Source organism: Saimiri boliviensis, chromosome 3, assembly GCF_048565385.1.
Source record: "Saimiri boliviensis isolate mSaiBol1 chromosome 3, mSaiBol1.pri, whole genome shotgun sequence".
NCBI lineage: Eukaryota > Metazoa > Chordata > Mammalia > Primates > Cebidae > Saimiri > Saimiri boliviensis.
Window position 1 is genome coordinate 49,794,256 of NC_133451.1, and position 26,256 is coordinate 49,820,511.

The 26,256-nt window shown below is 50.9% G+C and overlaps 1 protein-coding gene and 1 pseudogene across 3 annotated transcripts in view; both read left to right on the forward strand.

Annotated features, from left to right (window-relative positions):
* Window positions 1-3,812: 3,812 nt before the first annotated feature.
* Window positions 3,813-12,003, forward strand: LOC104652294 (ribosomal protein eL22-like pseudogene; annotated as a pseudogene).
* Window positions 12,004-13,311: 1,308 nt separating this feature from the next.
* Window positions 13,312-26,256, forward strand: part of PDGFRA (platelet derived growth factor receptor alpha) — a 63,203-nt gene continuing 50,258 nt past the window's right edge. The window contains exon 1 of one of the 3 annotated variants that reach the window (XM_010344157.3): window positions 13,312-13,558. Coding sequence is in view for 1 of the 3 variants with exons in the window: in XM_010344156.3 (XP_010342458.1) it covers window positions 24,339-24,365 (27 nt within the window). In the remaining 2 variants the exon portion in view is untranslated. Of the gene's footprint in view, window positions 13,559-14,500; window positions 14,804-23,229; window positions 24,366-26,256 lie in introns of those variants that run through there. The other 2 variants (XM_074396138.1, XM_010344156.3) reach the window with 2 other exon arrangements.

Genomic DNA, 26,256 nt, shown 5'->3' on the forward strand with positions numbered 1-26,256 from the left:
TTTCTTCTTCTTCTTCTTCTTCTTTTTTTTTTTTTTTTTTTCGAGACGGAGTTTCGCTCTTGTTACCCAGGCTGGAGTGCAGTGGCGCGACCTCGGCTCACCGCAACCTCCGCCTCCTGGGTTCAGGTAATTCTCCTGCCTCAGCCTCCTGAGTAGCTGGGATTACAGGCAGTGCCACCATGCCCAGCTAATTTTTTTTGTATTTTTAGTAGAGACGGGGTTTCACCATGTTGACCAGGATGGTCTCGATCTCTCGACATCATGATCCACCCGCCTCGGCCTCCCAAAGTGCTGGGATTACAGGCTTGAGCCACCGCGCCCAGCCTTGAACAAAGACAATTTCTTAGTTGACTGAGTTCAGTCATTTTGTGATTCAATATCAGATCATTAGAATGTCTTTGGGATACAAAAACTATCGTTTCCAGAGACAGAGAGGAGTGTGCTCTGCTGTTTGTACTTGCCCTAAACATACACTTCTTCTTTTCTTTTTTTTTTTTTAAGATGGGGTTTCACCATGTTGGTCAGGCTGGTCTTGAACTCCCGACCTCAGGTGATACGCCCACCTTAGCCTCCAAAGTGTTTGGATTACAGGCGTGAGCCACCACACCCGGCCAAACATGCACCTCTTATGGGATCTACATTTTCTGAATGACTTCAAAATAAGAGCTGAATATGACATCTTTCCTCGGAATTGCACGAAGCTTTAAATATCACCTACTGTGGCGTGCGGTGGCGCATGCCTGCAATCCCAGCACTGGGGAGACTGTAGTGTATTAGGCTTCATTCTCAGAGTTTGAATCCAGCCTGGGCAACATAGCCAGGCGCCGTCTCAATAATAAATAAGTAAATATCACCTCCTCAGGGAAGATTTCCTGAGGCACCAGACCAACTTGGGCTTCCCACAACGCCAATGGCCTCCTACAGCACTGGGTGACCACAGAGCTCTAGTCACGCCTGCCATTTAATCCAGGCCTGGTTTGTTTTCCATCTGTCTCCTCTGCCCAAAGCTGAGCTCCATGAATGTTTGTTTGTCTGTTACAGCATCCTGGAGTCTAGCACAGTGCCTGGTATAGGAGGTTCTGAATAAATATTTGTCAACTGATACAATCTAGTGGGGTAAATGCTAAGGAGACAGACTACAGAGGAGAGCTGGTGGTGATTCTTTTTTTTTTTTTTTTTTTTTTTTTTTTGAGATAGGGTCTCACTCTGTCACCCAGGCTGGTGTGCAGTGGCGCCATCTCAGTTCACAGCAACCTTCACTTCTCAGGTTCAAGCGATTCTCTTGCCTCAGCCTCCCAAGTAGCTGGGGTTACAGGTGCCTACCATCATGCCTCACTAATTTTTGTATTTTTAGTAGAAATGGGGTTTCACCATGTTGGTCAGGCTGGTCTCGAACTCCTGACTTTAGGTGATCCACCTGCCTCGGCCTCCCAAAGTGCTAGGATTACAGCTGTGAACCGCTGTGCCTGGCCTCATTCTTATCTTAAGGCTGTGAGGGAACCCTTCATTCAAATTATGAGCAGAAAAAAATATCTGATAAAAAAATACCTGATTAAAGGTAGTGAGGTGAAGGGCTGAGATTAGCGCCCAGATGGTCGATGCACATCTGTAATCACATTAGTGCAGCCAGGGTAGAGAAACCCAGAATTCTCTCATTCAGTCCCCAAGTCAAGCAAGAGTCTTCATCTCCTGGCTCACGGAGCTGCATGTCTTTGCCAAGGGCCTGATGGAAGCTGGTCTAAGCTCTGGGGGATGGTTTACCAGCAGGACTATTTTATTACCTCAAAATGTGTGGGATGTTTACCTTTCCAAAGGTGTTATTTATTTATTTATTTATTTTATTTATTTTTTTGAAACAGTATCTCAGGCTGGGGTGCCGTGACACAATCTCAGGTCACTATAGCCTCAGTCTCCTGGACTCAAGAGATCCTCCTGCCTCAGCCTCCTGAGCAGCAGGGACCATAGGTGCATGCTACCACACCTGGCTAATTTTTGTACTTGTAGGTGAAACGGGATTTCACCATGTTGGCCAGGCTGGCCTCAGATTCCTGACCTCAAGTGATTCACCCTCCTTGGCCTCCCAAAGTGCTAGGATTACAGGTGTGAGCCACAGTGCCTAGCCTCTAAAGGTGTATTTTTAAATCACTAAAAATTAAACAATAATACAAATACCTGGAGGCTCCGGAGGCAGCAAAGAGAGAAGGCCAAATGTGTGCAGACTATAAGAATAGAATAGTGGTCGGGTTCGGTGGCTCATGCCTGTAATCCCAGCACTTTAGGAGGCTGAGGTGGGTGGATCACGAGGTCAGGAGTCCTAGATCAGCCTGGCCAAGATAGTGAAACCCCATCTCTACTAAAAATACAAAAATTAGATGGGTGCAGTGGTGGGCACCAGTTATCCCAGCTACTTGGGAGGCTGAGGCAGGAGAACCGCTGAAACCTGGGAGGCAGGGGTTGCAGTGAGCTGAGATTGAGTGACTGCATTCCAGCCTGGACGACAGAGCAAGACTCCGTTAAAAAAAAAAAAATAATAATAGAATAAAGAGTAAGGGTAAGACTATAAAGACGAATGAAAATATGCGGGTCGGGCCGGGCGCAGTGGCTCAAGCCTGTAATCCCAGCACTTTGGGAGGCTGAGGCGGGTGGATCACAAGGTCGAGAGATCGAGACCATCCTGGTCAACATGGTGAAACTCCGTCTCTACTAAAAATACCAAAAAAAATTAGCTGGGCATGGTGGCGCGTGCCTGTAATCCCAGCTACTCAGGAGGCTGAGGCAGGAGAATTGCCTGAGCCCAGGAGGCGGAGGTTGCGGTGAGCCGAGATCGCGCCATTGCACTCCAGCCGGGGTAACAAGAGCGAAAGTCTGTCTCAAAAAAAAAAAAGAAAAAGAAAAAAGAAAATATGCGGGTCGGAGAAAAGATAGGGAAGAGAGAACTGATGTGTACCTTCTTGTGCGTACTTTAGCTTTCCTTCAGAATCACTGACTATCGAAAGAGAAATTTAGTTAAACAGGCAGCATGTATGAATTGAATGCTGTGAAAGACACACATACATTTAAAATACATTTAAAAACATTATAAATGTGAGCAGGTCATCAGGGAGGCACCCAGCCTTGGTAGGCGTCCTGGGATGTCATGAAGCTGGGTGTGTGTTTTCAGCCCTGCTATACCACGTTTCTTTCTTTCTTTCTTTCTTTGAGACGAAGTCTTACTCTGCCACCAGGCTGGAGTGAAGAGGGGCGATCTCGGCTCACTGCAACTTCCGCCTCCTGGGTTCAAGCGACTCAACTGCCTCAACCTCCCAAGTAGCTGAGACTACAGGCACACACCACCATGCCCAGCTAATATTTGCATTTTTAGTAGAGACGAGGTTTCACCCGGTCTTGATCTCTGGACCTCATGATCCACCACCTTGGCCTGCCAAACTGCTGGGATTACAGGCGTGAGCCACTGCACCTGGCCCCAACTTCCATTTTTGAGTGAGGGTGATTATATTTGAAGTTAGAATGAGTAAAACCTTTTTGACTTTTTAAGTTAGGATTATTAAGGTTGGCTGTAAGCAATAGAAAAAAAATTAAAATAAGTGGCTTAATAAAATGGAATTTTAGGCCAGGCACTGGCTTAAATTTGTGGCTCACGCCTGTAATCCAAGTGCTTTGGAAGGCCCATGCAGGAGGATCACTTGGGCCCAGGAGGTCGAAGCTAGAGTGAGCCGTGATTTCACCAAGGCGCTCCAGCCTGGGCAGCAGAGTGAAACCCAGTCTCAAAAAAAGTGACAATTTTCTCTCTGCTGGCATGGCCAACTTGCAAGATGGTGCCACAGAAAGACAAGAAGCCCAAGAAGTCAACCTGGAAGTTTAAATTGGACCTCACTCATCCAGGAGAAGATGGAATTTTTGATTTTGGACATTTTGAAAAATTTCTGTGGGAGAAGGTTCAAGTCAATGGCAAAACTGGAAACTTTGGGAACATTGTTCACATTGAATGCTTCAAGAATAAAATCACAGTTGTTTCTGAGAAACAGTTCTCTAAGGTATTTAAAATACTTTACCAAGAAATACATTAAGAAGAACAATCTTTGTGATTGGCTTCGAGTGGCTGCAACTGTCAAGGAGACTTAGGAACTTGGTTACTTCCAGATGAGTCAAGATGAAGATGAATCAGTTGAAGGACTAGGCAAAGGCTTCCCTTATAGGGCTTTGCTTATTAATAAAATAAATTATGTATACATGAGAAATACCAAGAAATTGGATTTTAGTTTTTCAGTGAGAAAAAAGAGAGACTTTTTTTTTTTTTTTTGATGGAGTCTAGCTCTGTCACCCAGGCTGGAGTGCACGCGCACAATCTCGGCTCACTGCAACCTCCGCCTCACAGGTTCAAGCAGTTCTTCTGCCTCCCGAGTAGCTGGGATTACAGGCTCGCACCACCATGCCCTGCTAATTTTTTTATTTTTAGTAGAGACGGGGTTTCACGGTGTTGGCCAAGCTGATCTCAAACTCCTGACCTTGTGATCCGCCCGCCTCGGTCTCCCGAAGTACTAGGATTACAAGCGCGAGCCACCGCGCCCGGCGGAGACAATTTTATTTCTGGTACATTTTCAAGAAGACAGGAGATAGCTTATCAGGATTCATGTGGGGCTCAAGAGTGACGGATCTTCTACTCGATCGCATCACAGGGCAGTTTCCCTTTTCAAGGTGACCTTATAGTCTAAGATGGCTGCTGACGCCTGCGTCACACGCCTGCTTTCTACTCAGCAAAAAGACCAAACTGAGAAGGATGCATCCTTTCTTTTTATTTTTTATTTTTATTTTTTAAGAGACGGGGTCTCTGGCTATGTTGCCCAGGCTGGAGTGCGGTGGCTATTCACAGGCGCGATCCCACTACTGATCAGCACGGGAGTTTTGACCTGCTCCGTTTCCGACCTGGGCCGGTTCACCCCTCCTTAGGCAACCTGGTGGCCCCCCCGCTCCCAGGAGGTCACCATATTGATGTCGAACTTAGTGCGGACACCTGATGGGCATAGCGCACTACAGCCCAGAACTCCGGGGCTCAAGCGATCCTACCACCTCAGCCTCCCGAGTAGCTGGGACCACAGGCACGGGCCACTGCGCCCGACGCATCCTTTCTTTTAAAAGGCATGTTTTAGCCGGGCGCGGTGGCTCAAGCCTGTAATCCCAACACTTTGGGAGGCCGAGGCGGGTGGATCACGAGGTCGAGAGATCGAGACCATCCTGGTCAACATAGTGAAACCCCGTCTCTACTAAAAATACAAAAAATTAGCTGGGCATGGTGGCGCGTGCCTGTAATCCCAGCTACTCAGGAGGCTGAGGCAGGAGAATTGCCTGAGCCCAGGAGGCGGAGGTTGCGGTGAGCCGAGATCGCGCCATTGCATTCCAGCCTGGGTAACAAGAGCGAAACTCCGTCCCAAAAAAAAAAAAAAAAAAAAAAGGCACGTTTTAGCGGTTGCACCCACAACTCCTGCTTATGTCCTGTTAGACATAACTTTTCTTCATGACCACATCGACCTGTGAAAACAGTTGGTAAAAGGAAGATTTTTGTCCTGGGGGGGGGGAATCCCTAAAATTAAAAATCAAGGGCTCTATTACTGAGAAGAAAAGGAAAATGATGACTGAAGGACAATATGCAATATGGAATCTTTGTCACTGGAATTGAACATGTGTTTTTTTGTTCCTGAAAGTGAGTCTTGCTTCAGTCTCTCCAGGGCATGGTGAGGGGTAAGCATGGTAGCTGGTAGGGGCGTGGTGGCTCACACCTATAATCCCAGAACTTTGGGAGGCTGAGGTGGGTGGATCACAAGGTCAGGAGATCGAGATTATCCTGGCCAACATGGTGAAACCCCGTCTCTACTAAAAATACAAAAATTAGCTGGGTGTGATGGCGCACCATTGTAATCCCAGCTACCTGGGAGGCTGAAGCAGGAGAATCACTTGAACCCAGGAGGTGGAGGTTGCAGTGAGCCGAGATGGCACCACTGCACTCTAGCCTGGTGACAGAATGAGACTCCAACTCAATAAAAAAAGAAAGAAAGAGAGAAAGCAAGCAAGCAAGCAAGCAAGCAAGCTAGTGTCCTTAGGACAAGGATTGGCTTTAATCCCACTTTGGGTCATTGGGTGATCTGAAATCCAAATGTGGATACAAATGTCGCTTTTGTTTGTTTGTTTTTGAGATAGGGTCTTTCTCTGTCACTCAGGCTGGAGTGCAGTGGCACTATCTTGGCTCACTGCGGCTTCAACTCCTGGGCTCAGGTGAGTTTCCCACCTCAGCCTCCCTGAGTAGCTGGGACTCCAGGTGCCCACCACCATGCCAGCTAATTTTTTGTATTTTTAGTAGAGATGGAGTTTCACTATCTCATCTAGGCTGGTCTCAAACTCCTGGACTCAAGCAATCCACCTGCCTCAGCCTCCCAGAGTGCCGGGATTACAGGCATGAGCCACCGCACCTGCCACAAGAGTCTATTTAAGAGTACAAATGAGGAAAAAATAATCTAGTTTTGCCAATTATATTATCACTAAAGCTCTTACGATTTTATAAAAAGTCACCAGACATGTTGTATAATGTCAGTCCTTCCTTCCTTCCTTCCATCTCTCTCTCTCTCTCTCTCTCTCTCTCTCTCTCTCTCTCTCTTTCTCTCTCTCACTCTCTTTCTCGATAGGGTCTCACTCTCTCACCTGGGCTGGAATGCAGTGGTGTGATCATAGCTCACTGCAGCCTCGAACTCCTGCACTTAAGCCTCCTCCCGTTTAATTTAGATGGTAAGTGTAGGCAGGTCTTTAAATTCAATCAACTCTCATCCAATGGATTTAGAGACAACAGCCAAATATCCAGAAGGTAAAGATTCCTATCTGTTCCTTCTTACTGTCTTCTTTGCTTATGGGAAAATGCTGGAGTTGCCCCAAATTCTATCCTGTTGTTTTTTTTTTTTTTTTTCCCTCTCTGTCTTGCATTTTAATCTTTCTTTCTTTCTTTTCTTTTTTTTTAAGGATGGGGTTTCACCATGATGGCCAAGCTGGTGTTGAACTCCTGATCTCAGGTGATCCACCCATCTCGGCCTCCCAAAGTGCTAGGATTACAGGAGTGAGCCACTGTGCCCAGGCTGCATTTTAATCTTTCTTGAGCTTTTTCAAATGTGTCATATTTAAAAGTGGATTCATCTTTTTTTTCTTTTTTTTTTTTTTTTTTTTTTTTTTTTGAGACGGAGTTTCGCTCTTGTTACCCAGGCTGGAGTGCAATGGCGCGATCTCGGCTCACCGCAACCTCCGCCTCCTGGGTTCAGGCAACTCTCCTGCCTCAGCCTCCTGAGTAGCTGGGATTACAGGCACGCGCCACCATGCCTAGCTAATTTTTTGTATTTTTAGTAGAGATGGGGTTTCACCATGTTGATCGAGATGGTCTCGATCTCTTGACCTCGTGATCCACCCGCCTCAGCCTCCCAAAGTGCTGGGATTACAGGCTTGAGCCACCGCGCCCGGCTTCATCTTTTTTTTCTAACCCTGTTCCTGGTTGTCCCCCAACTGAGTAGGCTGCATCAGCCATGGCCCCAGCCATGCACCCCAGTCTCCCTCACAGCTCACATTTAGTGAGTGCTGGGCTTTCTACTTCCTTCTCTCTAATTCACTTTTTGCTTTCATCAAACTCCTGCCATCTGCCAAGAACAGGGAAGCATTCTCTCTTGCTAGATTACAGCAGGAGCCTCCCTACCTCCTCGGATCATCCAGGCTGATCCTGCTAAAAACTCAACTCTATTCCTGTCTTGCCCTCTTTAAACCAAATACTTCCATAGAAGTAAGCCAGGTTCTTTTGTCAGTTTTTTTCTTTTAATTAATTAATTTATTCATTTTTTGAGATGGAGTCTCAGGCTGGAAAATGTAGTGGCATGATCTTGGCTTGCTACAACCTCCACCTCCCAGGTTCAAGCGATTCTCCTGCCTCAGCCTCCCAAGTAGTTGGGACTACAGTCACCCACCACCACGCCAAGCTAATTTTTGTATTTTTAGTAAAGACAGGGTTTCACTATGTTGGCCAGGCTGTTCTCAGACTCGACCTTGTGATCCACTGCCTCGGCCTCCCAAAGTGTTGGGATTATAGTCGTGAGCCCCTGTGCCCAGTCTTATTAATTAAGTTTTTAGAGATGGGGTCTTGCTCTGTCACCCAGGCTGACGTGCAGTGGTGCAATCATAGCCTACCTCAACCTCAAACTCCTGGGCTCATGCAATCCTCCTGCCTCAGCCTCCCGAGTAGCTGGGAATACAGGCATGCACCACCACACCTGGCCAATTTTTAAATTTTTTGTAGAGATGGGGTCCCACTAAGTTGTCCAGGCTGGTTTTGAACTCCTGGCTTCCATCAATCCTCTCATCTCTGCCAGCCTAGACCCTTAACATGGCCTAGAAGGCCTCCATGAGTTCCATCTCACCTCTTTCTCGCTTTCTCCCCTCCGTACCTTTACAGGTTGCAGCCATTTCAAACTTTTCACTTCTGATGATCTCATGTTCTCTCTGACCCCGGAGCCAATGCAGTGAGGTTCCTCCCTAACTAGATTCTTATTCCCGGTAGATTCCCAGACAGGCCTTCCCAGAAAGAAGCCCTCTCCTACCTCCCAGATCGGGTTAGGCTCCTCGCCTGTGCTGACTTCATTCTCTCCCTCCAACATTGCTTAGAGTACTAAGTTGCAATTTTATGTCGAATTGATTGCTCAACTGGTCCATAAAACCTACGAGAAAAGGGCTGTATCCTTAGCCCTTGACACAGGGCCTTGTGCATCTGAAGTCTGCATATGAACCGCTTTATTTACCTGGGATATTATCTTATTTAATCCCCAAGACAATCCTGTGGGTTGGGCGTGGTTATTCCATTGTCATTGCTGTTATTTTAAATAAAGATGGGGCCTCACTATGATGCCTAGGCCAGTCAAACTCCTGGGCTCAGGGGATCCCTCACCTTGGCCTCCTAAAGTGTTAGGATTACAGGCGTGAGCCACCAAGACTGGCTGATTATCCTACTTTTAATGGATGAGCAAGGAGTCAAGGTTCCACTGGTTTTCTACTGCAGTGTCTCAGCTGAAGGCAAAACAAAAACAGAAACAAAAACAGAAACAAAACCCCACAGGGCTGTGCTGGCCTCCTGGGACTTCCAGAGGACAAGACCCTCTCTTCAGTGAGGCTGACCCACAGAGCCAGCGTGCCTTCCCTCCCGGCCACAGCTGTGTGCTGGAAAGCTGGAGGCCTGGGCCCCTAATAAAGAGCAGACCTCCCAATCTCCTGGCTCCCTCCTCCTCCCCTCACATGGTTTTTCAAATTAAAAGCAACTAAAACCTAAGAGCGGGAGAGGCACAACAGCATCCCTAGACTTGAGGAAGGGGCCCTCTCAGGAGGGAAGGGGTATCCAAAAGCCAGATCCAGGGGGTTCCAGTCCTACCAGCCTGTCACAAGCTCTAAGGAGAGTATGGCCCACCAAGCGGGGCTGGACCACGAAACAAGTTCTGGTAGTCAGTTAGGTCCCTAAACAGGCTGTGATGTTAGGAACCCTCTGCTTCTACTTCTCCCTGAAGAAAGAGCCCCCCCAACCCAGAAGAGAGGCTGCACCTTGAGATCCAGCCAGCAACTACAGAGAAGAGGAGGTGGGTGCGGAGTCCTGGGGGGTGGGTAACTTTCACTTCCAGCTACACAGACCCATCTCGATCTTTTTGGAGAATTCCCTTTCCCAGACTTGTGCCATTCTGAATTCTCAGCATGCCAATAGACTCCTTTGAGCTCCTTCTGAGCCTTAGCTGGGGCCGACCGGGACTAGGGCGTCCCTCTCTCCGTGGGGACCCCCCACATCTGTGCATCACCTCCAACACCTCCTGGCAAAGGACCCCTCCTCGCGGGACCCAGGGAGGCGACTCTTCCAGAGGCAGCCAAGAGTTAAAGGGGGTGGGAGAAGGGCAAGTTAGCATCGTTGTTTTCTTCGTTTTTTTTTTTTTTTTTTTTTTTTTTGCAAACCACCAAACGGGCCCTTCATTTTCAAAATGTGAAGCCAGAAACATCCCCGTTCTCTTGCCCCGCCCATCCCCATTTGAAAAAAATAATTCACAAGTTTAAATGTGATTTTCACAACTAACGGCTTTGATATGTTACATTCGCAAGGCTACTAGAGCAAACGGACCTGAATTCTTCGAGGAAAGTCGAATTGGGGGGTGGAGCTGGGGAGCAGAGGAGAAGACATAAAAAGCCAACTCAGCGGGAAGCACCCTCAAAGCCAAAGGTGTGGCGCTAGGAGCTGCGGCAGCCCTCCTCTCCTCGCCGGGAAGTTGGGGCCGGGAGTACCAGCTGGCCCTGGGCACGGCGAGATTTTGTTTTGTGTTTTTGTTTCCAGTGACCATTTTGATTTGGTTGTAAAAAGTTTAAAAGGTCGTCTTTTTGACGGTCAGCTCATCGGCTGCACCTTTTCATACCCTTGCCCCCAGTTTCGTGTCGCCTGCAGGCCTAGATGTGCAAGACCAGCGACAGAACTGTCACAGTCCCTACCGTCTTCTCCCAACTTCCCCGCCCGGCTCAGTTCGGGAGGTGGGCTTCCCTCTCCACTCGCAGCCTCCTGGACTCCCAGCTTGGAGAGAAAACCCACATTCTTAATCCCTTGATAATCCCTCAAAGAAGAAAAACAAAACAAAAACCTCCAAGAGGTTGAAAATTAGAATCCGGGCGCGGGTTGAGATCTGCGCAGACCTGCCCAGGCCGGTGTGGGTCGCTCCTCTCCCCCGGGTACACGTGGTGGCCTGGTCTCCACTCCCCACTCCCCACCCCGGGGGGAAGGTGCCCAGCCAGAAGCACAGGAAGCGGAGAAAAGACCAGCAGCTGGCCTCAGGAGGGCAAGGTTTCTCGCCGGCTGCGGCTCCGGGACCACCCAGGACCCGGGGCGTCGAGGGACCAATCTAGAAGGATCTTAGAACAACACTGAGACAGCGCGGCACGAACTCGCCCCACCTTCCCCCGGCGCCCAGAGCTGAGTGATGGGCGCAGACCCGACTTCTCCCGATCCAGCCTCGGACCAGCCAGAGGAGGCGGAAAACAGGATTCAAACCCACCTATGAGCAGTGGTAGGGGCGGGTGCTGTGGGGGCAGGACTCGATTTAAGGAACCAACCGCCTCGGTTCGAGGCCCTCCTGTCCGGAGGGAGGTTGCTCCTGACCAATGATTTTTGTTGTTGTTGTTGTTGTTGTTGTTATTTTGTTTTGACCACTGGGTTTATCTTGCTTTTGCAGAGGACGCAGATGTTGACCTCTCTTCTTTGCACGGTCTCTCCGCGAAATCTTCCCCCAACCATTTGCTTTCTTGCGCCACCCCCCACCGGGGCTCTGTCCCCGGAGTCAGCTCCTCAGGCCTTTAAACCTTCGAGAATGACACACATGGAAACCTTTAGCAAATGTTTGTTAATGATCATAACAAAGGCATCTTTCAAATTAGGCAGGTAATTACTACCAGAAGGACCGACAACTGGGTGCTCGCCGGCTCATCCATTGCTTTCTGCTTTAAACTCCCGAGGAGTCGCTGCCTAGACACCCCCGCCCGGCCTGCTTTTCGGGCTCCATTAAACGGCTCTGAAATGAACTGTGAAGTTACCATTTGTGGGCGGAGAGCGCTGGGGCCCTGCGGACTGGAGACACTGGCTTGACCGGGCTAGCAGTGTCGCCGGAGCAAAGCAGGCCCTTTGGGTAGGCTCTCCGTCTCACCTCCTACCCTCTGGGACAACTGGCGTAGAAATCCAGCTCTCCACTTAACAGCAGGAAGCCCAGCACCCGCTTTTCCCTTTTATTCCGCACTCTGTTTTTTGGGGGGATCGTTCATTCTCGTTCATTGTCTACAAACATTACGGTATCCTGTTAGCATTCCGAACAAGGAGCTGTTCATATATTTGCCTTCAATGATTTCCTGAAGGAACATGTGGAAGTAATAGCGAGCGGTGCAGTCACCCGAGCTGAAGATGCACGAGAGCCGGGCGCGTAGAAGAGCTGGGGCAATGGGGCCCCCAGCGTAGCCCCAGACGCCCTCTTTTCGACCCTGACACCCCAAGATCCTGTCCTAGTTAGGCACAGCATCGCGCGCCTTGGAGTATTTCTCCACCTCCTGGTGAAGGAGGAGACGGCTGCTCGACGTGCCAGGCCCAACCTGGCCACCCTGGCCATTTTCAGAGTGCGTGTGTAGGGGTGGGGGTTGAGGGAGAAGGATGAAGGATGACCCCCACCCCCAACAAGAGAATTCAAAAATCAGAGACCGAGAGGAAGGTGAACGCGCTCCCCTCCCCCACTGTCGCTGGGAAGGCCCACTCTGCCCGGTCTGGTTCCTGGAGTATCAGCGCCCCCTTTCCCTCGCCAGTAGGATCGTTTCCTCCGGACACTCTCTGGCCTCGCGCCTTGGGCGCAGGGTTTGGGGCTCAGCTGTCAACTCCAGGGCATTCGTAGGGTTCGACCCACGCGGCGGGAGGGAACGGAGGGAGAATCAAAAGGCACCCTCCCCCAAGACGCGGAGGCGGCGGGACGATTCCCCAAACGCCCACGCTTGAGCTTTTTTGTATGCGAGATAGAAGCCAGGGCAACCTCGCCCAGATAACCCCGAAAACAAAGGCACGACCAGATAAGTGGCTTCAAGGGAATAAAGGTCGTTCTATTGGAGAACGTTCCAAACCTACACAGACCCTCTTTTCTTAGTACCCTATTTCAGACTCCACCCAGCCTTTCACACACACATACGCCGAACACACACACCACACAAAACACTCACAACAAAAATCCATCATTGTCATATTGGACTCAACAGTTTGCCTAATCCCATTAAAAAACTAGCAGTTATATAGCCCTTTCCGGAAAAGCCCCTAGTTCAAAACCGCGCAACCGCTTGTAAGACTTTTCCCGAGGGTCCTAGTTCCAGCTGGGCCGAGTTTGTAGAAGGGACATTTCTTGATTCTAGATTTACATTCTCTCTGGGCATTAAATGCAATTTTACATGTTCGTTTTCTTCTTTTCAAAGAGAACACAAAACTATAGCAATGTAAGAAAATAACCCCAAAATAGGGAAGCAAACTCATTCTGGAAATGATGGGCTGTTTGTAGTTTCATAAAACCGCTTTCCCGGCAGAGCACCAACACCTCCCCCTTCCACCTCCCCATCCCATCTGGTCTGCTTCTCCCCGCCCCCCAGTTGTTGTCGAAGTCTGGGGGTTGGGACTGGACCCCCGATTGCGTAAGAGCGAAAAGGGAAGGCGCAATCTGGAGACTGGGACATTCGGCGCGCAGGGAGTTCCAGAGCAACTTTTATTTTGAAGAGACCAAGGTTGGGGGGGGGGCTTATTTCCTGACAGCTATTTACTTAGAGCAAATGATTAGTTTTAGAAGGATGGACTATAACGTTGAATCAATTACAAAACGCGGTTTTTGAGCCCATTACTGTTGGAGCTACAAGGAGAGAAACAGAGGAGGAGACTACAAGCGATCATTGGAGGCCGTGGACACGATCTTTACTCCATGTGTGGGACATTCATTGCGGAATAACATAGGAGGAGAAGGTAAGGGAGAAGAAAAAATGATTTTTGATTTTTGTTTATAAGGGAAGTCCCTGATCAGGCTCTGGGGCTGGAGAAAGTGAAGTAACTTTAAAACTTTAGGGGACAAGAAAAAAAAAATGGAGCTGAATTCCAGTTGTGTGTCCAGAGAGTAATATTTTTTTTCGGAATAAACTTCACTTCTGGATGGGCGGGAGATAACCATAGAGTTAGAAAGTCTAGGGATTCTTCTTCTTTTTTTCTTTCTTTAAACAACAACAACAAAAAACAAAAAAAAAACCAAAAAACAAAAAACACCGCACATTTTCCAGACCTACTTTTTAAAAACAATGTTTTTCTAACACCCCTATGGCCTCCCAAAGAAACTGTTTAGGCTTACATTTTTGAGGTTTCTTTTGGGAGTGGGGTGGTATTCGTGAATACTGGGCCGAACACCAAGGAACCGGGGGTGGAGGCAGAGGTGTTGGCCCTCTTCTTGGCAGTGGGTTCTGGAAGGCGACAGGTTTTAAATGAGTGTTTTCATTCCTCGTCTGCGGTTTGGCGGGACAGCGCTGCAGCCCGTGGTGTGGAGCGCAGCTGGGGGACCAGGGGAGGTAGGGAGAGGAGAGCGCCGTGTGGGGCGCGCGAAGGGGTTGCGGGGCGCGGGAGGAGGGCAGGGCTCGGCTGGAGACCGGACCTCCGTGCTGGCCCGCAGAAACGTAGAGCGGGCCGAATGCGCGTAATTACTGGACGGCGCTGCTCTGGGTGGGAGCCGGGACAGGTTTGGCGCGAGGGTGAGGCGGCTGCGGGACAAGCAGAGGGGAGCGGGCGAGAGCAAGGGTGTGGGGCGCTCTGGAGCGGTTTGTCGGGTCAGTGAGGTGCTAGGGGAGAGCTGGTGCCTGCCCGGCAGCGCGCTCGGGTTGCACGCCTTAGAGCGGGGGCGACAGCGGCGGCGCAGGCGGGCGGTCTGGAATAATGACAAACACATTTGGCCCCGAGTGAAGAAGTGGTCGTTGCCTCGCATTCCAGTAACTGGGATTTAAGGAATTTCGAACTGCACACTCAGGGGCCCTCATTGTGCGCCGTGGCCCCCGACCCCGCGGGTCTCCCCGCACCCCCTCCTCGGGGGACTCCACTCTGCATAGCCCGGGGCTCTGCTGCAGCTCAGTACTGGCCGAAGGCAGGAAGAGAGGGAAGTTCTCCAGGGCACTGCTGAACTTCTCGTGAGGAATTTAGGGACGACTTGGAACTGGGGAAACTTGTTTGCAGGTAAGACAGAAAGGTGGGAGGTAAACTATACTCTCCTTCCGGGCACCCGATCCCTGGGAACTCCCTACGCAGCGCCCCTCTCCGTTGTGTGGCACTCGCGGTCTGCGCTCGCCCTGCGCTCTTCAGTCCTCTCTAGTTGCCCTTTTCTCCATTCCTCTCCCTGCCCGCTTGGGAGCCGTCTGTGAGAACTTCTCCTTCCTCTGCTGTCTATCCCCATGGAAATCGGGTTTTACACACGAAAGTAACTCCGCCCGGCTGCGCCCGGGGAGCAGGCGGTGTTCATTTGGCTCTGAATATAATATGTGGGATCAGCGGTTCTGTTCCGAGAGGGTGTCGCCCAGATCCGAGAGACGAGGAGTGTGGCCCGACCCAAGTACGGCTGCCGGAGGGAGCCAGGAGCCCGGGACTGGCCAGGCTTGCGGGAGCTGCCGGTGTGGCCAGGCCTCGCGACTCGGTCCGGAAGGACTTGCTGGCCCGGCCTGCTGTCTGGTGTGTATCCCTCCCGCAGCCAGATCGCCGGTCCGGCTGTTCGCTCCCCAAGTTCTGCTAAGACCTCAGGGTGTGCCGAAAGCGTGCCTGGAAGAAGCTGCCACTCACTGCATCTCCCTGGGTGGGAGGCAAGCAGGGATGGCCCCTATCAGGTCCCGACCGCCCCGCGTCCGAAAAGCCCCGGGTTGGGCGGTGTGGGAAATGGCTTTTTGGCTCCGAGGCCGAATTGCTCAATGTTTTGGACCGACTCGCCTCGCCGCGGTCGCTCCTGACCAGATTTTTGGAGAAGGAAGAGGCATCCAGGGCAAACGAGGCACCACGCTCCTCCGCCGTGCTTCCCACGGCACAAACATCCCCGGAGCCACAGGAGCGCGGGAAGGGGCTCCCCGGGCGGGCGCAACCTCACCAAACGCCGCGGGGTCCCACTACCGACCCCTAATCTGGTTAACCTGGACCTCGGCTCTGCTGAATTGCATCTCCTCCCCCTCTCTCCTCGGCCTCCTCCTTTCCACCACCCTCTCGAGGGGAAGGCCCTGCCTCGACTCCTCGACAGGCGCGGGGCCGAGCAGCCTAGCTTTGACGCTACGGTCAGGCCCTGCTTTGGAGCTTGCATAGTTTTGGGTTGACCCAAGTGCAGCTGGACCTCGCTTACAAGAGGGAGGTGGAACGAGAGTGGGGGGACGCCAAGAATGAACCCATCGTTGGTCCCCGGTGTCCTTGCTCTTGCCTAAATCCTTACTTAGAGAGGGAGTTGGAGAGCCCTGGCTCTCAGCTCTCCGCCCCTGGGCCAGTTTCCTCTCGGGACGCGGACTGTGGAGGGATGCAGGGGGAGGGGCATTGGGCTGGGCTTTCCAGCTGCAAACACGTCTGGCGCCGAGGCGGGCCCATTTTGTGCCCCCTGGGGACGGACCGTGGGCGGCGCGCAGCGGCGGGACGCATTTTGGGGACGTGGTGGCCAGCGCCTTCCTGCAGACCCCGCGGAGAGCTGCGACCAAGTTATACGTTGCTGGTGGGAAAGTGGCAATTTTAGGAAAAGAGCTAAACGGGATCGGTGACCGAAAGGTGCGGCTCTCAGGGTCCCCGGAGTCTAACTCGCCGTGTCCACCCTCAGCATCAGCCCTGGGGCAGCAGAGAATCTTTCGGTCTCGCCCGGGGCGCAAGATGTAGGGTCTGGTCAAATTGCTTTTCCCTACTGCGCCCTAGTTACGGTCCTGCGGAGCTTGTCGTTTGCTGAATTGGCTTGGCCGCATTTCCTTTTGTTTTAAACCGATTAATGAGCGAACCCGGGATGGGTTGGAGAGGTAGATTTCAGGAGGAAATAATGGGAACCCCGACTTGGGGCGCCTTCTTCCCTGCCTCCTTCTACAGTTCCCCGGCCCCCGCGAAAGGGGAGTGAGAGGCGAGGGCGGGTGCGGACATGAGGGGGCAGAGGCGGCTAAGGCGCGTGTTGGGGAAGGTGGGCACCAGAAGCCACGATTCTTTTTTGTTTTTGGGTTTTTTTTGGAGACAGTCTCGCTCTGTCGTCCAGGCTGGAGTGCAGTGGCGCGATCTCGGCTCACTGCAACCTCCGACTCCCGGATTCAAGCGATTATCCTGCCTCAGCCTCCCGAGTAACTGGGATTACAGGTGCCCGCCACCACGCCCGGGTAGTAGAGACGGGATGTCACCATGTTGGCCAGGCTAGTCTCGAAGTCCTGACCTCAGGTGATCCCCCTCCCCCCCCCCCCCCCCCCCGCCTCCTCCTCGGCTTCTCAAAGTGCTGGGATTACAGGCGTGAGCCATCGCGCCTGGCCAGGCAGGGTTCTTAAAAGCCAAGAGGGCGCAGGCTAGCTCTCCTCAGCGTTCCCAGAGAGCTGCTACCCACGGCCGTGCGGCTCTCGTGCCTGTAGGAGGCGCTGGCGAGCGCCTGTAACCCTAAACCCCTTGGCCCCTTTCCTCCCACCCGGGCCGGCCCCTCTCCCTCCCTCCTCCACCCGGTCAGGCCCCGTCTCGGGTCTCAGTTGAAAACAATGCAAACGCCGAGCATCGTGCCTGGGGCTCGGCGGCCTCTGCGGCGCTGAGGTCCAGAGCGCGGCGCGCAGGTCCCCGGAGTGGCTGGGCATCGCCACCAAGCCCTGGACAACCGACGCCAAGGGCGTGGAGGAGGCGGGAGGGAGAGCTGACGGCGCAGGATTTCTGTGGGTGTGGCGGGGTTGTAAACGGGACGGTGGAAGGGGCTGGACCGAGCGGGTGCAGAGCCTCCTGGGCGAAGTCAGCGCGCTGCGCTCCCGCTGCGCTGTCTGGGACCCGAGCCGCGGCTGCGGGCGAGCGAGCGAGCGAGCGGGGTAAGATTCGCGGGGCTGTCGCGCCCTCTAGCGGGCTCCGGGGACGCGTCCCGCTTCCCCAGCCCCGGGCGGTCGGCGCCGCAGTCTCGGGGGAGCGCGGCGCTGCAACCCCAGGACCCCAGAGCGGAGGCTAGCCTGGGTCACTGCTCCTCCGGGCCGCAGCGGACGCGTCGCAGGCGCTGTGTGGGCCCGGGAGGCGCCGGGTGGACGAGAGGGGGCCGATGTCCCCGGGACTGAGAGTGGGGCGTCCTTGTAATTCAGCGTGGGAGAAGCAGGGTAGGGTGGAGGAGGACGGGTCCCGTGCGTTCTTGGGGGGCAGGCGCCGCCTTCTGCGTTCCAGCCCCTCGCCAGCTCCCCTGTCTCGCGGGCTGCCTGTTGCTGTTTGTTTTACGACCCTGCTTTATTGTGCAACGGGAACAGTCGTTTCCAATCCGCCCGCGGTCCCCGGGCTGCGCGGCCGTCGCGACCCTCGCAGGGCGGGTTCATGAGGGGCGGCGGTGACGCGCGGACAGATAGGAAAGCGCGGCCCGGGAACGGCGTCGCGGCCCCGGCGGGCCCCCTGCCCGGAGGGGGCGGAAACGCTGAGGTGGCGAAAGCGTGGGCTGCACAGAACCCGAGCGGCGAGTCGGGCTGAGCCTCTGCGGCCTGGCTTGGCAGCGTCGTCCTCCCGTTCCCGAGGCTCCGCTGCCCCGGCGCACCCGCTCCTGGTGACCGGGATGATGATGCGGATGATGGGGAGATGTCTGCCTTCCACGAATTCTCCCGGGGTCCCGAGGAGATTTAGCCATTTCCAACAGCAGTTTTCCTATTTCTGTTTAAACTCCGCGGGCTTTCAACGGAGGTCACCGCGAAAGCTAAAGTACAACCTAAGAAAGGAAGAGACTGAAGTGCAGATGTGGGACAGTGGAGCTCGGAATTCCTCCAAGCGGCGTCTGTGGGGCGAGCCCGGGACGTCCTTGGACCAACACTGCCATCTGCTGGCCACTCGCGGGAACTACCGCGACCCGCAGTGAGAGTGGGCTTCGCGGAGATTGCCGAGCTGGCACTGGCGTTAGGAAGGTGCATTTTTTTTTTTTTTTTTTTTTTCCCTATAAGACCGTAATAGGTGACTGATTTTCTCTTCCTTTGAGGCTGCAAGAATTGCTGGAAGATAACATTTTCATTTTGTGGAAATTTGTGTTGTGTGTCGCCTTGGTTGTTGGTGCTTTGCCTTTACATTGTGAACATCTGATCATCAGAGCAAGCCTGTGAGGAAGGTGGCGGGGGGGGCGGGGGGCGGGGCGGGTATTAGTGTTCGGGTTTCTGAGTAAGGAGACCTATGTCGGGGCTTGGTGACATCAAGCCGAATGATGTTTACCACAAACTGCTGCTCCTAAGGTTGTGCCATTAGGAGTCACGCCCATTTGGTGACATTCAAAAGGATATGTCATTTTATTCTCCCGTGGTTAAATATCTGGTGAAAGGAAAGTATGTTTATGAGGGCAGATTGTCCCATAAAACGCTCCTGTGTAAAACCACTCCAGCCCCCTCCCATCGCTGGAATGTCTGATGGAGCTCCGGGAGATCAAAACAACAAAACAAGCTCCGGTAGGGTGCAGAGGTCCTGGTAAACACACCCTCTGCTGGGAAACGGGGAGAACTTTCCACCAGTGTAGACCTGTGCTTGAGTTGCCTGGGCTCAACTTAGGAGGCTGAGTAGAAGGAAGATTAGTAATTTCCACAGTTAGAATTAACTTAGGAGAGCTGAAATTAACTGAGCTTCGGAAATCTGAATCTTGAAGTCACCAGTGGCTTTTGGGGCTGTGAGAGCGTCTCCTGTGGTCTTTAATCATGTGAGGGTGGGGTGAAATTCAATATTCAATGGTTCTGCAACTGGATGCACTGTGCAACTGGTGATCGAGAAACAACGTCTCTGGCTTTAGAAGAATGCCTTGCTGTTAGTTCTTCTGGAAATAGGGCCCTTGCATTGCTTGCTGTTTACGCTAGCTTTGCACATTGCCTTTGGTTGTATATAGCCATGCCCAAAGGCTCTTTACTTCTGTTTGCAGGGTAGGAGGTGGCACCCTGTTGAAAAGAAAGGATAGTAGCTGCAAAAGCATTTGTTTCTGTGTTTCTGTGACTATATATATTGGCTCATCTTTGAATGGTCTTTATAGCCACACCAGGCTGGAGGTAACAGGAGCATGGGTGTGGACTGCTGCCATGGGCTGAATCAGAGTTCAGATCCCTGTCTCCACGAGGCAGGAGGTTCAGGGCAAGTCATGTGGCTTTTGGGGCATCCTTCACTTTCTTAGTTAAGGAGAAGTTGAAGGAACTGATCTAAAATATCTTGGGATGCTGCAGAAAAAGTCATGAAAATTGGCCAGGCGCAGTGGCTCACACCTGCAGTCCCAACACTTTGGGAGGCTGGAGTGGGTGGATCACCTCAGATCAGGAGTTCAAGACCAGCCTGGCCAACATGGTGAAACCCCATCTCTACTAAAAACACAAAATTAGCCGGATGTGGTGGCAGGTGCCTGTAATCCCAGCTACTGGGGAGGCTGAGGCAGGAGAATCGCTTGAACTCAGGCACTGGAGGTTGCAGTGAGCCAAGATCGTACCATTGCACTCCAGCCTGCCAGACAAGAGCAAGACTTCTTCTCAAATAAATAAAAAGTCATAAAAATAAAAGCACCTTCAATTAAACTCTATAATTTAGTCCTTACAGTAATGCCACAGGGCAAACAACAAGTCAGGTCTTAACTAGTTGTGCTTTTGAGAAGAGACTGAGGTTCAGAGAACTGGACCAAGTGTCAGATTTGGCATCAGTGGCTAGTCCCATGTGATTTCCATCTTTTATTCTGAGAGCAAGCATAAGAGGGTCAAGACGATGGGGGAAAAGCACAAATCAGCTGCCTGAGAGTTAACAGGGCAGAGTCTCTTTCTCAATTTGTTTCTCTAAGCTATGGCGAATGCTCTTTGAGCTGTGATTATTGAGGATGGGGGCTGAAGTTCAGCGTGTAATTGGCATGACAGAAGTAATTATGATTGAAGAAAAGATTTGGATGAAATCCATTGTTCTTTTATGCAAAGGTGGTTGTTCTCACAGATTGTTATAGTGCCATGTTTCTCAGAATTTGTAGCTTCAATTACTTATATTTGCACACCTGACTTTTAGATGAGCTCCAGGATAGCAGTTACTAATTAAGGATGAGCATTTAGAGTAGAAAAATTGGCAGGAACAGCAAGACTCACTCCCAGAGAATCTCACGACAGGTCCAGTAGGTGAGGAAAGTCCCCATCTTTCCCACTTTTCTTCATTACCTCCCGGTGAGGCAAGCACTGCCATTATTCATGAGTAAACTGTCTGAATTTCAGATGAGTAATGACATGAAACTTCACAAACAGGCCAGGCACGGTGGCTCATGCCTGTAAGCCCAGCACTTTGGGAGGCCAAGGCGGGCGAATCACGAGGTCAGGAGTTCAAAACCAGCCTGGCTAACATAGTGAAACTCCATCTCTACTAAAAATACAAAAATTAAGCTGGGCGTAGTGGCGGGTGCCTGTAATCCCAGCTACTAGCGAGGCGGAGGCAGGAGAATCGCTTGAATAGCAGGGGAAGGTTGCAGTGAGATCACACCACTGCACTCCAGCCCAGGCGAGACTCCATCTCAGAAAGCAAACAAACAAACAAACAGAGAGGCCTAGATTTCTACCCAGGTAACCACTGTTACCAGAGAAGGGAATTTGGAATCTTAAGCCACAAACATGTTGATTCTCAGTATTTGGCTCCTGATGGCTGCTCAGAGAGCCTGTTTTCATTGCCCGCTTTGTATGTCAGTAAATAGTCTTCCCTGGCAGCGGGTCCACTGTGTCTGGATGCACAGAAGGAAATCTGGGGGTGCCTGGCCAGGGCAAAACACTCTTTTTTTTTTTTTTTTTTAGATAGAGTCTCTGTCACCCAAGCGGGAGTGCAGTGGCACAATCTCGGCTCACTGCAATCTCCGCCTCCTGAGCTCAAGACATTCTCCTGCCTCAGCCTCCTGAGTAGCTGGGATTACAGGCACTCACCACCATGCCCAGCTAATTTTTGTAGTTTTAGTGGAGATGGGGTTTCACTATGTTGGGCCAGGTTGGTCTTGAACTTCCGATCTCAGGTGATCCACCTGTCGATTACAGGCATAATCTTGGCCATGCCTGGTCTACAAAACAGTCTTTAGAGCTTGCACAGGAAAAGCAGTGAGCCCTTCTTTTAAGCTCAAAAATGCTTTAAAGACGCATCATTGGCAAGCCTTGCCAGAGAAATATAGGATCTAAATGTGATAAAACCAAAGGCATTAAGCTGGCTCTGGAGCCCTCCTTTGAAGTTTGCTGAGTGGATCGTCGATGGGATGCTGACATTTTTATGTGCAAACACACAAGAGTTACTGCTAATTGTGGTAAATCAGCCTGGTCAGCCTGGCTCTGGGGCCTGCTGTGCCTCCCACGGCAGCAGTGTGGAAGCCCTGCATCCCAGGCACATGCCAGCATCCTCAGAGGCCACCAGCCAGCCAGCATCGTGTGAACTGCATTTGGGTTCACAGCACTGTAATTGTGCTTCTCCTGCCGAGGTGAGCAAAAGAAGGAAAATGGAAGGAGGCAATGTGATTTGCCTTCGGAAATAGTGGGGCAGGTGGCACGCAGAGTTGCCTAAAACACTGACCTTCCCCTGACAGAGACCATATGGTGAAGTGGAGAGGGCATAGCTTTTGCATCACACGGCCCTTGTGTTAGAATCCTGGCTCTGTCACTAGCTGTGTGACTTTGGGTCATCTACAAAACGTCTCTGAGCCTCAACTGCCATTTCTGAAAATCAACTCTAAGTAATCAAAGGGTTATTCTTCACAAACACAGTATGCACATGCAAACTTTGGCTTAATAAATAGCGGTTTCTCATTCTCTTATTTTGTTTTCTATGACCCCACTCCCCTTCCTGTTAGGAGCCTTCCACCTTTTACTCTGTTTTCCTCCTCTCCCATTTTCCTGGTGGCCTTCATTAAAGCAGAAATCTGATTTCTGCAAAGTAGGCCACCTTACAGTAGAAATACATGATTAGGCACCACCAAAAACTGTGTTTAGGCTATTATCTACTGGATGCCCTCCAACCAAACCAAACTCAACCAGGGCTAAACACAGGGCTACATGAACACATGGAATGTCTCTCTCTTTTTCTCTTTTTAAACTGGTTTACTCAGAAATCACATACACACATATTTTAGCTTCTAAAGTCAATAATGAAACAAAATGAGTCCCTTAGGCTCACTCCATTGTACGAGTTACTGTCAGAGGAGTTCATACCAGAGTCATTTCATATCGAATAGGAAAATAAAAACAAGTTGAAAGAAAGAAAAAGGCCGGGCGCAGTGGCTCAAGCCTGTAATCCCAGCACTTTGGGAGGCCAAGGTGGGTAGATCACGAGGTCAAGAGATCAAGACCATCCTGGTCAACATGGTGAAACCCCGTCTCTACTAAAGGTGCAAAAAATTAGCTGGGCATGGTGGCGCGTGCCTGTAATCCCAGCTACTCCGAAGGCTGAGGCAGGAGAATTGCCTGAACCCAGGAGGCGGAGGTTGCAGTGAGCCGAGATCGCGCCATTGCACTCCAGCCTGGGTAACAAGAGCGAAACTCCATCTCAAAAAAAAAAAAAAAAAAAGAAAGAAAGAAAGAAAGAAAAAACAGTAAGTAGTGGAGAGAGATGTGAGGAAAGTAGGGAAGAAGAGGATGAGGCCTGCTGGGCTGCATTTCCGGAAGGTTAGGCATTGGTAGTCACAGGAGAGGTAAGAGCTGGGATGAGTTGATAGATACACTCATAAAGACCCCAGTGATAAAACAGGATGCAGGCCAGGTGTGGTGGCTCATTCCTGTAATCCCAGCACTGTGGGAGGCCAAGGCAGGAGGATGGCTCAAGCCCAGGATTTCAAGACCAGCCTGGGCAACATAGTGAGACCTTGTGTCTACAAACAACAGTTTTAAAAAAATGAGCTGAGCATGATGGTGCAGGCTTGTAGTCCCAGCTACTGGTCTGGAGGTGGTTGGGGGGCAGGCTGAGGTGAGAGGATCGAGGCCACAGTGAGCTGAGATCAGGCCACTGTACTCCAGCCTGGGCGATGGAATGAGACCCTGTCTTGAAAATAAATAAATAAGCCAGCAGAATCAGGCAACGCAGCAGAATGCAGTGAAGAAGCTGGCCCAAACCCGCACAAACGAAGATGGTGATGAGAGTGACCTCTGGTCATCCCACTGCCCATTGTATGCTAATTGTAATGCATTAGCAGGCTAAAAGACCCTCCCACCAGTGCCAGGACAGTTTACAAATGCCATAGCCATGACCAGGGGTACTCTATATGGTCTAAAAAGGGGAGGAACCCTCAGTCCTGGGAATTATCTGCCCCTTTCCGGGAAAACTTGTTAATAATTTACCCTTTGTTGAGCATATAATCAAAAAATAACTGTAAGTCTAGGCAGTCAAGCAGCCGTGCTGCTGCTGTGCTCGTGGAGTAGCCACTTTTTTATTCCTTTACTTTCTTAATATGTTTGGGGTCATTTTACTCTGTGGCTTGCTCTTGAATTACTTCCTGCATGAAGCCAAGAACTTCTGTGACCTCCCATGTTGAACCCCAATTTTGAAGTCCACCCTGTGACATCTTTTCTGTCGACCAATGAAGGGACAAAGGTGACCTCCTGCCGACTTTACATTAAGACCGATGGCACTATTTGGACTTCACTTCTGGGTGAGTCTGTCCTTGTCCAGATTCAACTTGCTAACATTTTTTTTTTCCTTCAATTTTGGCCTCTTTGTTCTTTCTAGTGTTCTTTATTTTGGACTGATGGGAAAGTGTCCGTGAGGCCTCTGGCTTAGCAGCCTGATAGCAGCCACCTATTGTGTGGGTGTCCCAGATGGGAGCACGCCTGGCTGACCACATCCTTTGTAACTCACCTTGTCATTCCTTCTCTAGGACCTTATTTCTTTAAAAAAATTTTTTTTGAAGCTTATTATTTCTTTAGTTTTAGAGGCAGCATCTTGCCCTGTTGCCCCTGCTGGAGTTCAGTGACATGATCATGGCTCGCAGCAGTCTGGACCTCACAGCCTCAAATGATCCTTCGTCCTCAGCCTCCTGAGTGGCTGGGACTACAGGCATGCACCACCACGCCTGGCTAAGTTTTGTTTTGTTTTTTTCTTTCTTTTTCTTTTTTTTGTTTGTAGAGACAGGGTTTTGCCATGCTGCCCAGACTGGTCTTGAACTCCTGGGTTCAAATAATCCTCCTGCCTCAACCTCCCAAAGTACTGGGATTATAGGCGTGAGCCACCGCACCTGACCTCTCTTTAGTTTCTAATGACGGGCTGTTTGACTTCTCTCCTCTTAGGCCTGAAATGCATGCTCATGCTTTCATGTTTATGTTTGTAGTTTTTGCCTTGGCTATTTGGCAGTTGTTTAAGGTAGGACACTTGGTTGTGAGGCGTCTCGCATTGTGTTGACCCTGGGATACCAGAGTCATTGTTCTGTAGCTCCAATTATGTTAGGTCTCATGCTTTCAGGGTTTACTGTTGGCCACCCACTAGATGCTCTGGGGTTTTTGGCTTTTGGTGTGGAGACCCTCGTTAGCTGATTCTCCTGGTTTTTTGGCATTTGGATGCTCCAGGGTATTTGGCACTGGCGTTCCCTCTAGCATTGTGGCTTAGAGTCCCACCCAAGAGAAATCTTGGCCTTGCTTTTTCTTGTTTTCTACCCTAAAGATACCATTTTCTATAAAAGCATTTTCTTTTCTTATTGTCACTTTGTTTAATGCTTTACCACAGGAGGTGGGAATTTGCAGAGGAAAATAATTTGGCCCTCTCTATACTTAGAAAAACTTCTGTGTTGCCAGGCACAGTGGCTCAAGCCTGTAATCCCAGCACTTTGGGAGGGCGAGGCAGGTGGATCACGAGGTCGAGATCGAGACCATCCCGGTCAACATGGTGAAACCCCATCTCTACTAAAAATACAAAAAAATTAGCTGGGCATGGTGGCACGTGCCTGTAATCTCAACTACTCAGGAGGCTGAGGCAGGAGAATTGCCTGAACCCAGGAGGCGGAGGTTGCAGTGAGCCGAGATCACGCCATTGCACTCCAGCCTGAGTAACAAGAGCGAAACTCCGTCCCCCCAAAAAAAGAAAAACTTCTGTGTCTAGTAGAGATCCTTGTTAGAGAAAGGGACAGCAGTGAGTTCCAAAGGACTCGTCACTAGGGTGCCTTTTAGGCAATTATAGTGAATTCAAATTAGCAAAAAAAGTTTAGCCATTTGAGGCCGGGCGCGGTGGCTCAAGCCTGTAATCCCAGCACTTTGGGAGGCCGAGGTGGGTGGATCACGAGGTCGAGAGATCGAGACCAACCTGGTCAACATGGTGAAACCCCATCTCTACTAAAAATACAAAAAAAATTAGCTGGGCATGGTGGTGCGTGCCTATAATCCCAGCTACTCAGGAGGCTGAGGCAGGAGAATTGCCTGAACCCAGGAGGCGGAGGTTGCGGTGAGCCGAGATCGCGCCATTGCACTCCAGCCTGGGTAACAAGAGTGAAACTCCACCTCAAAAAAAAAAAAAAAGTTTAGCCATTTGAATACATCCCAATTTTGTCAGAGAAA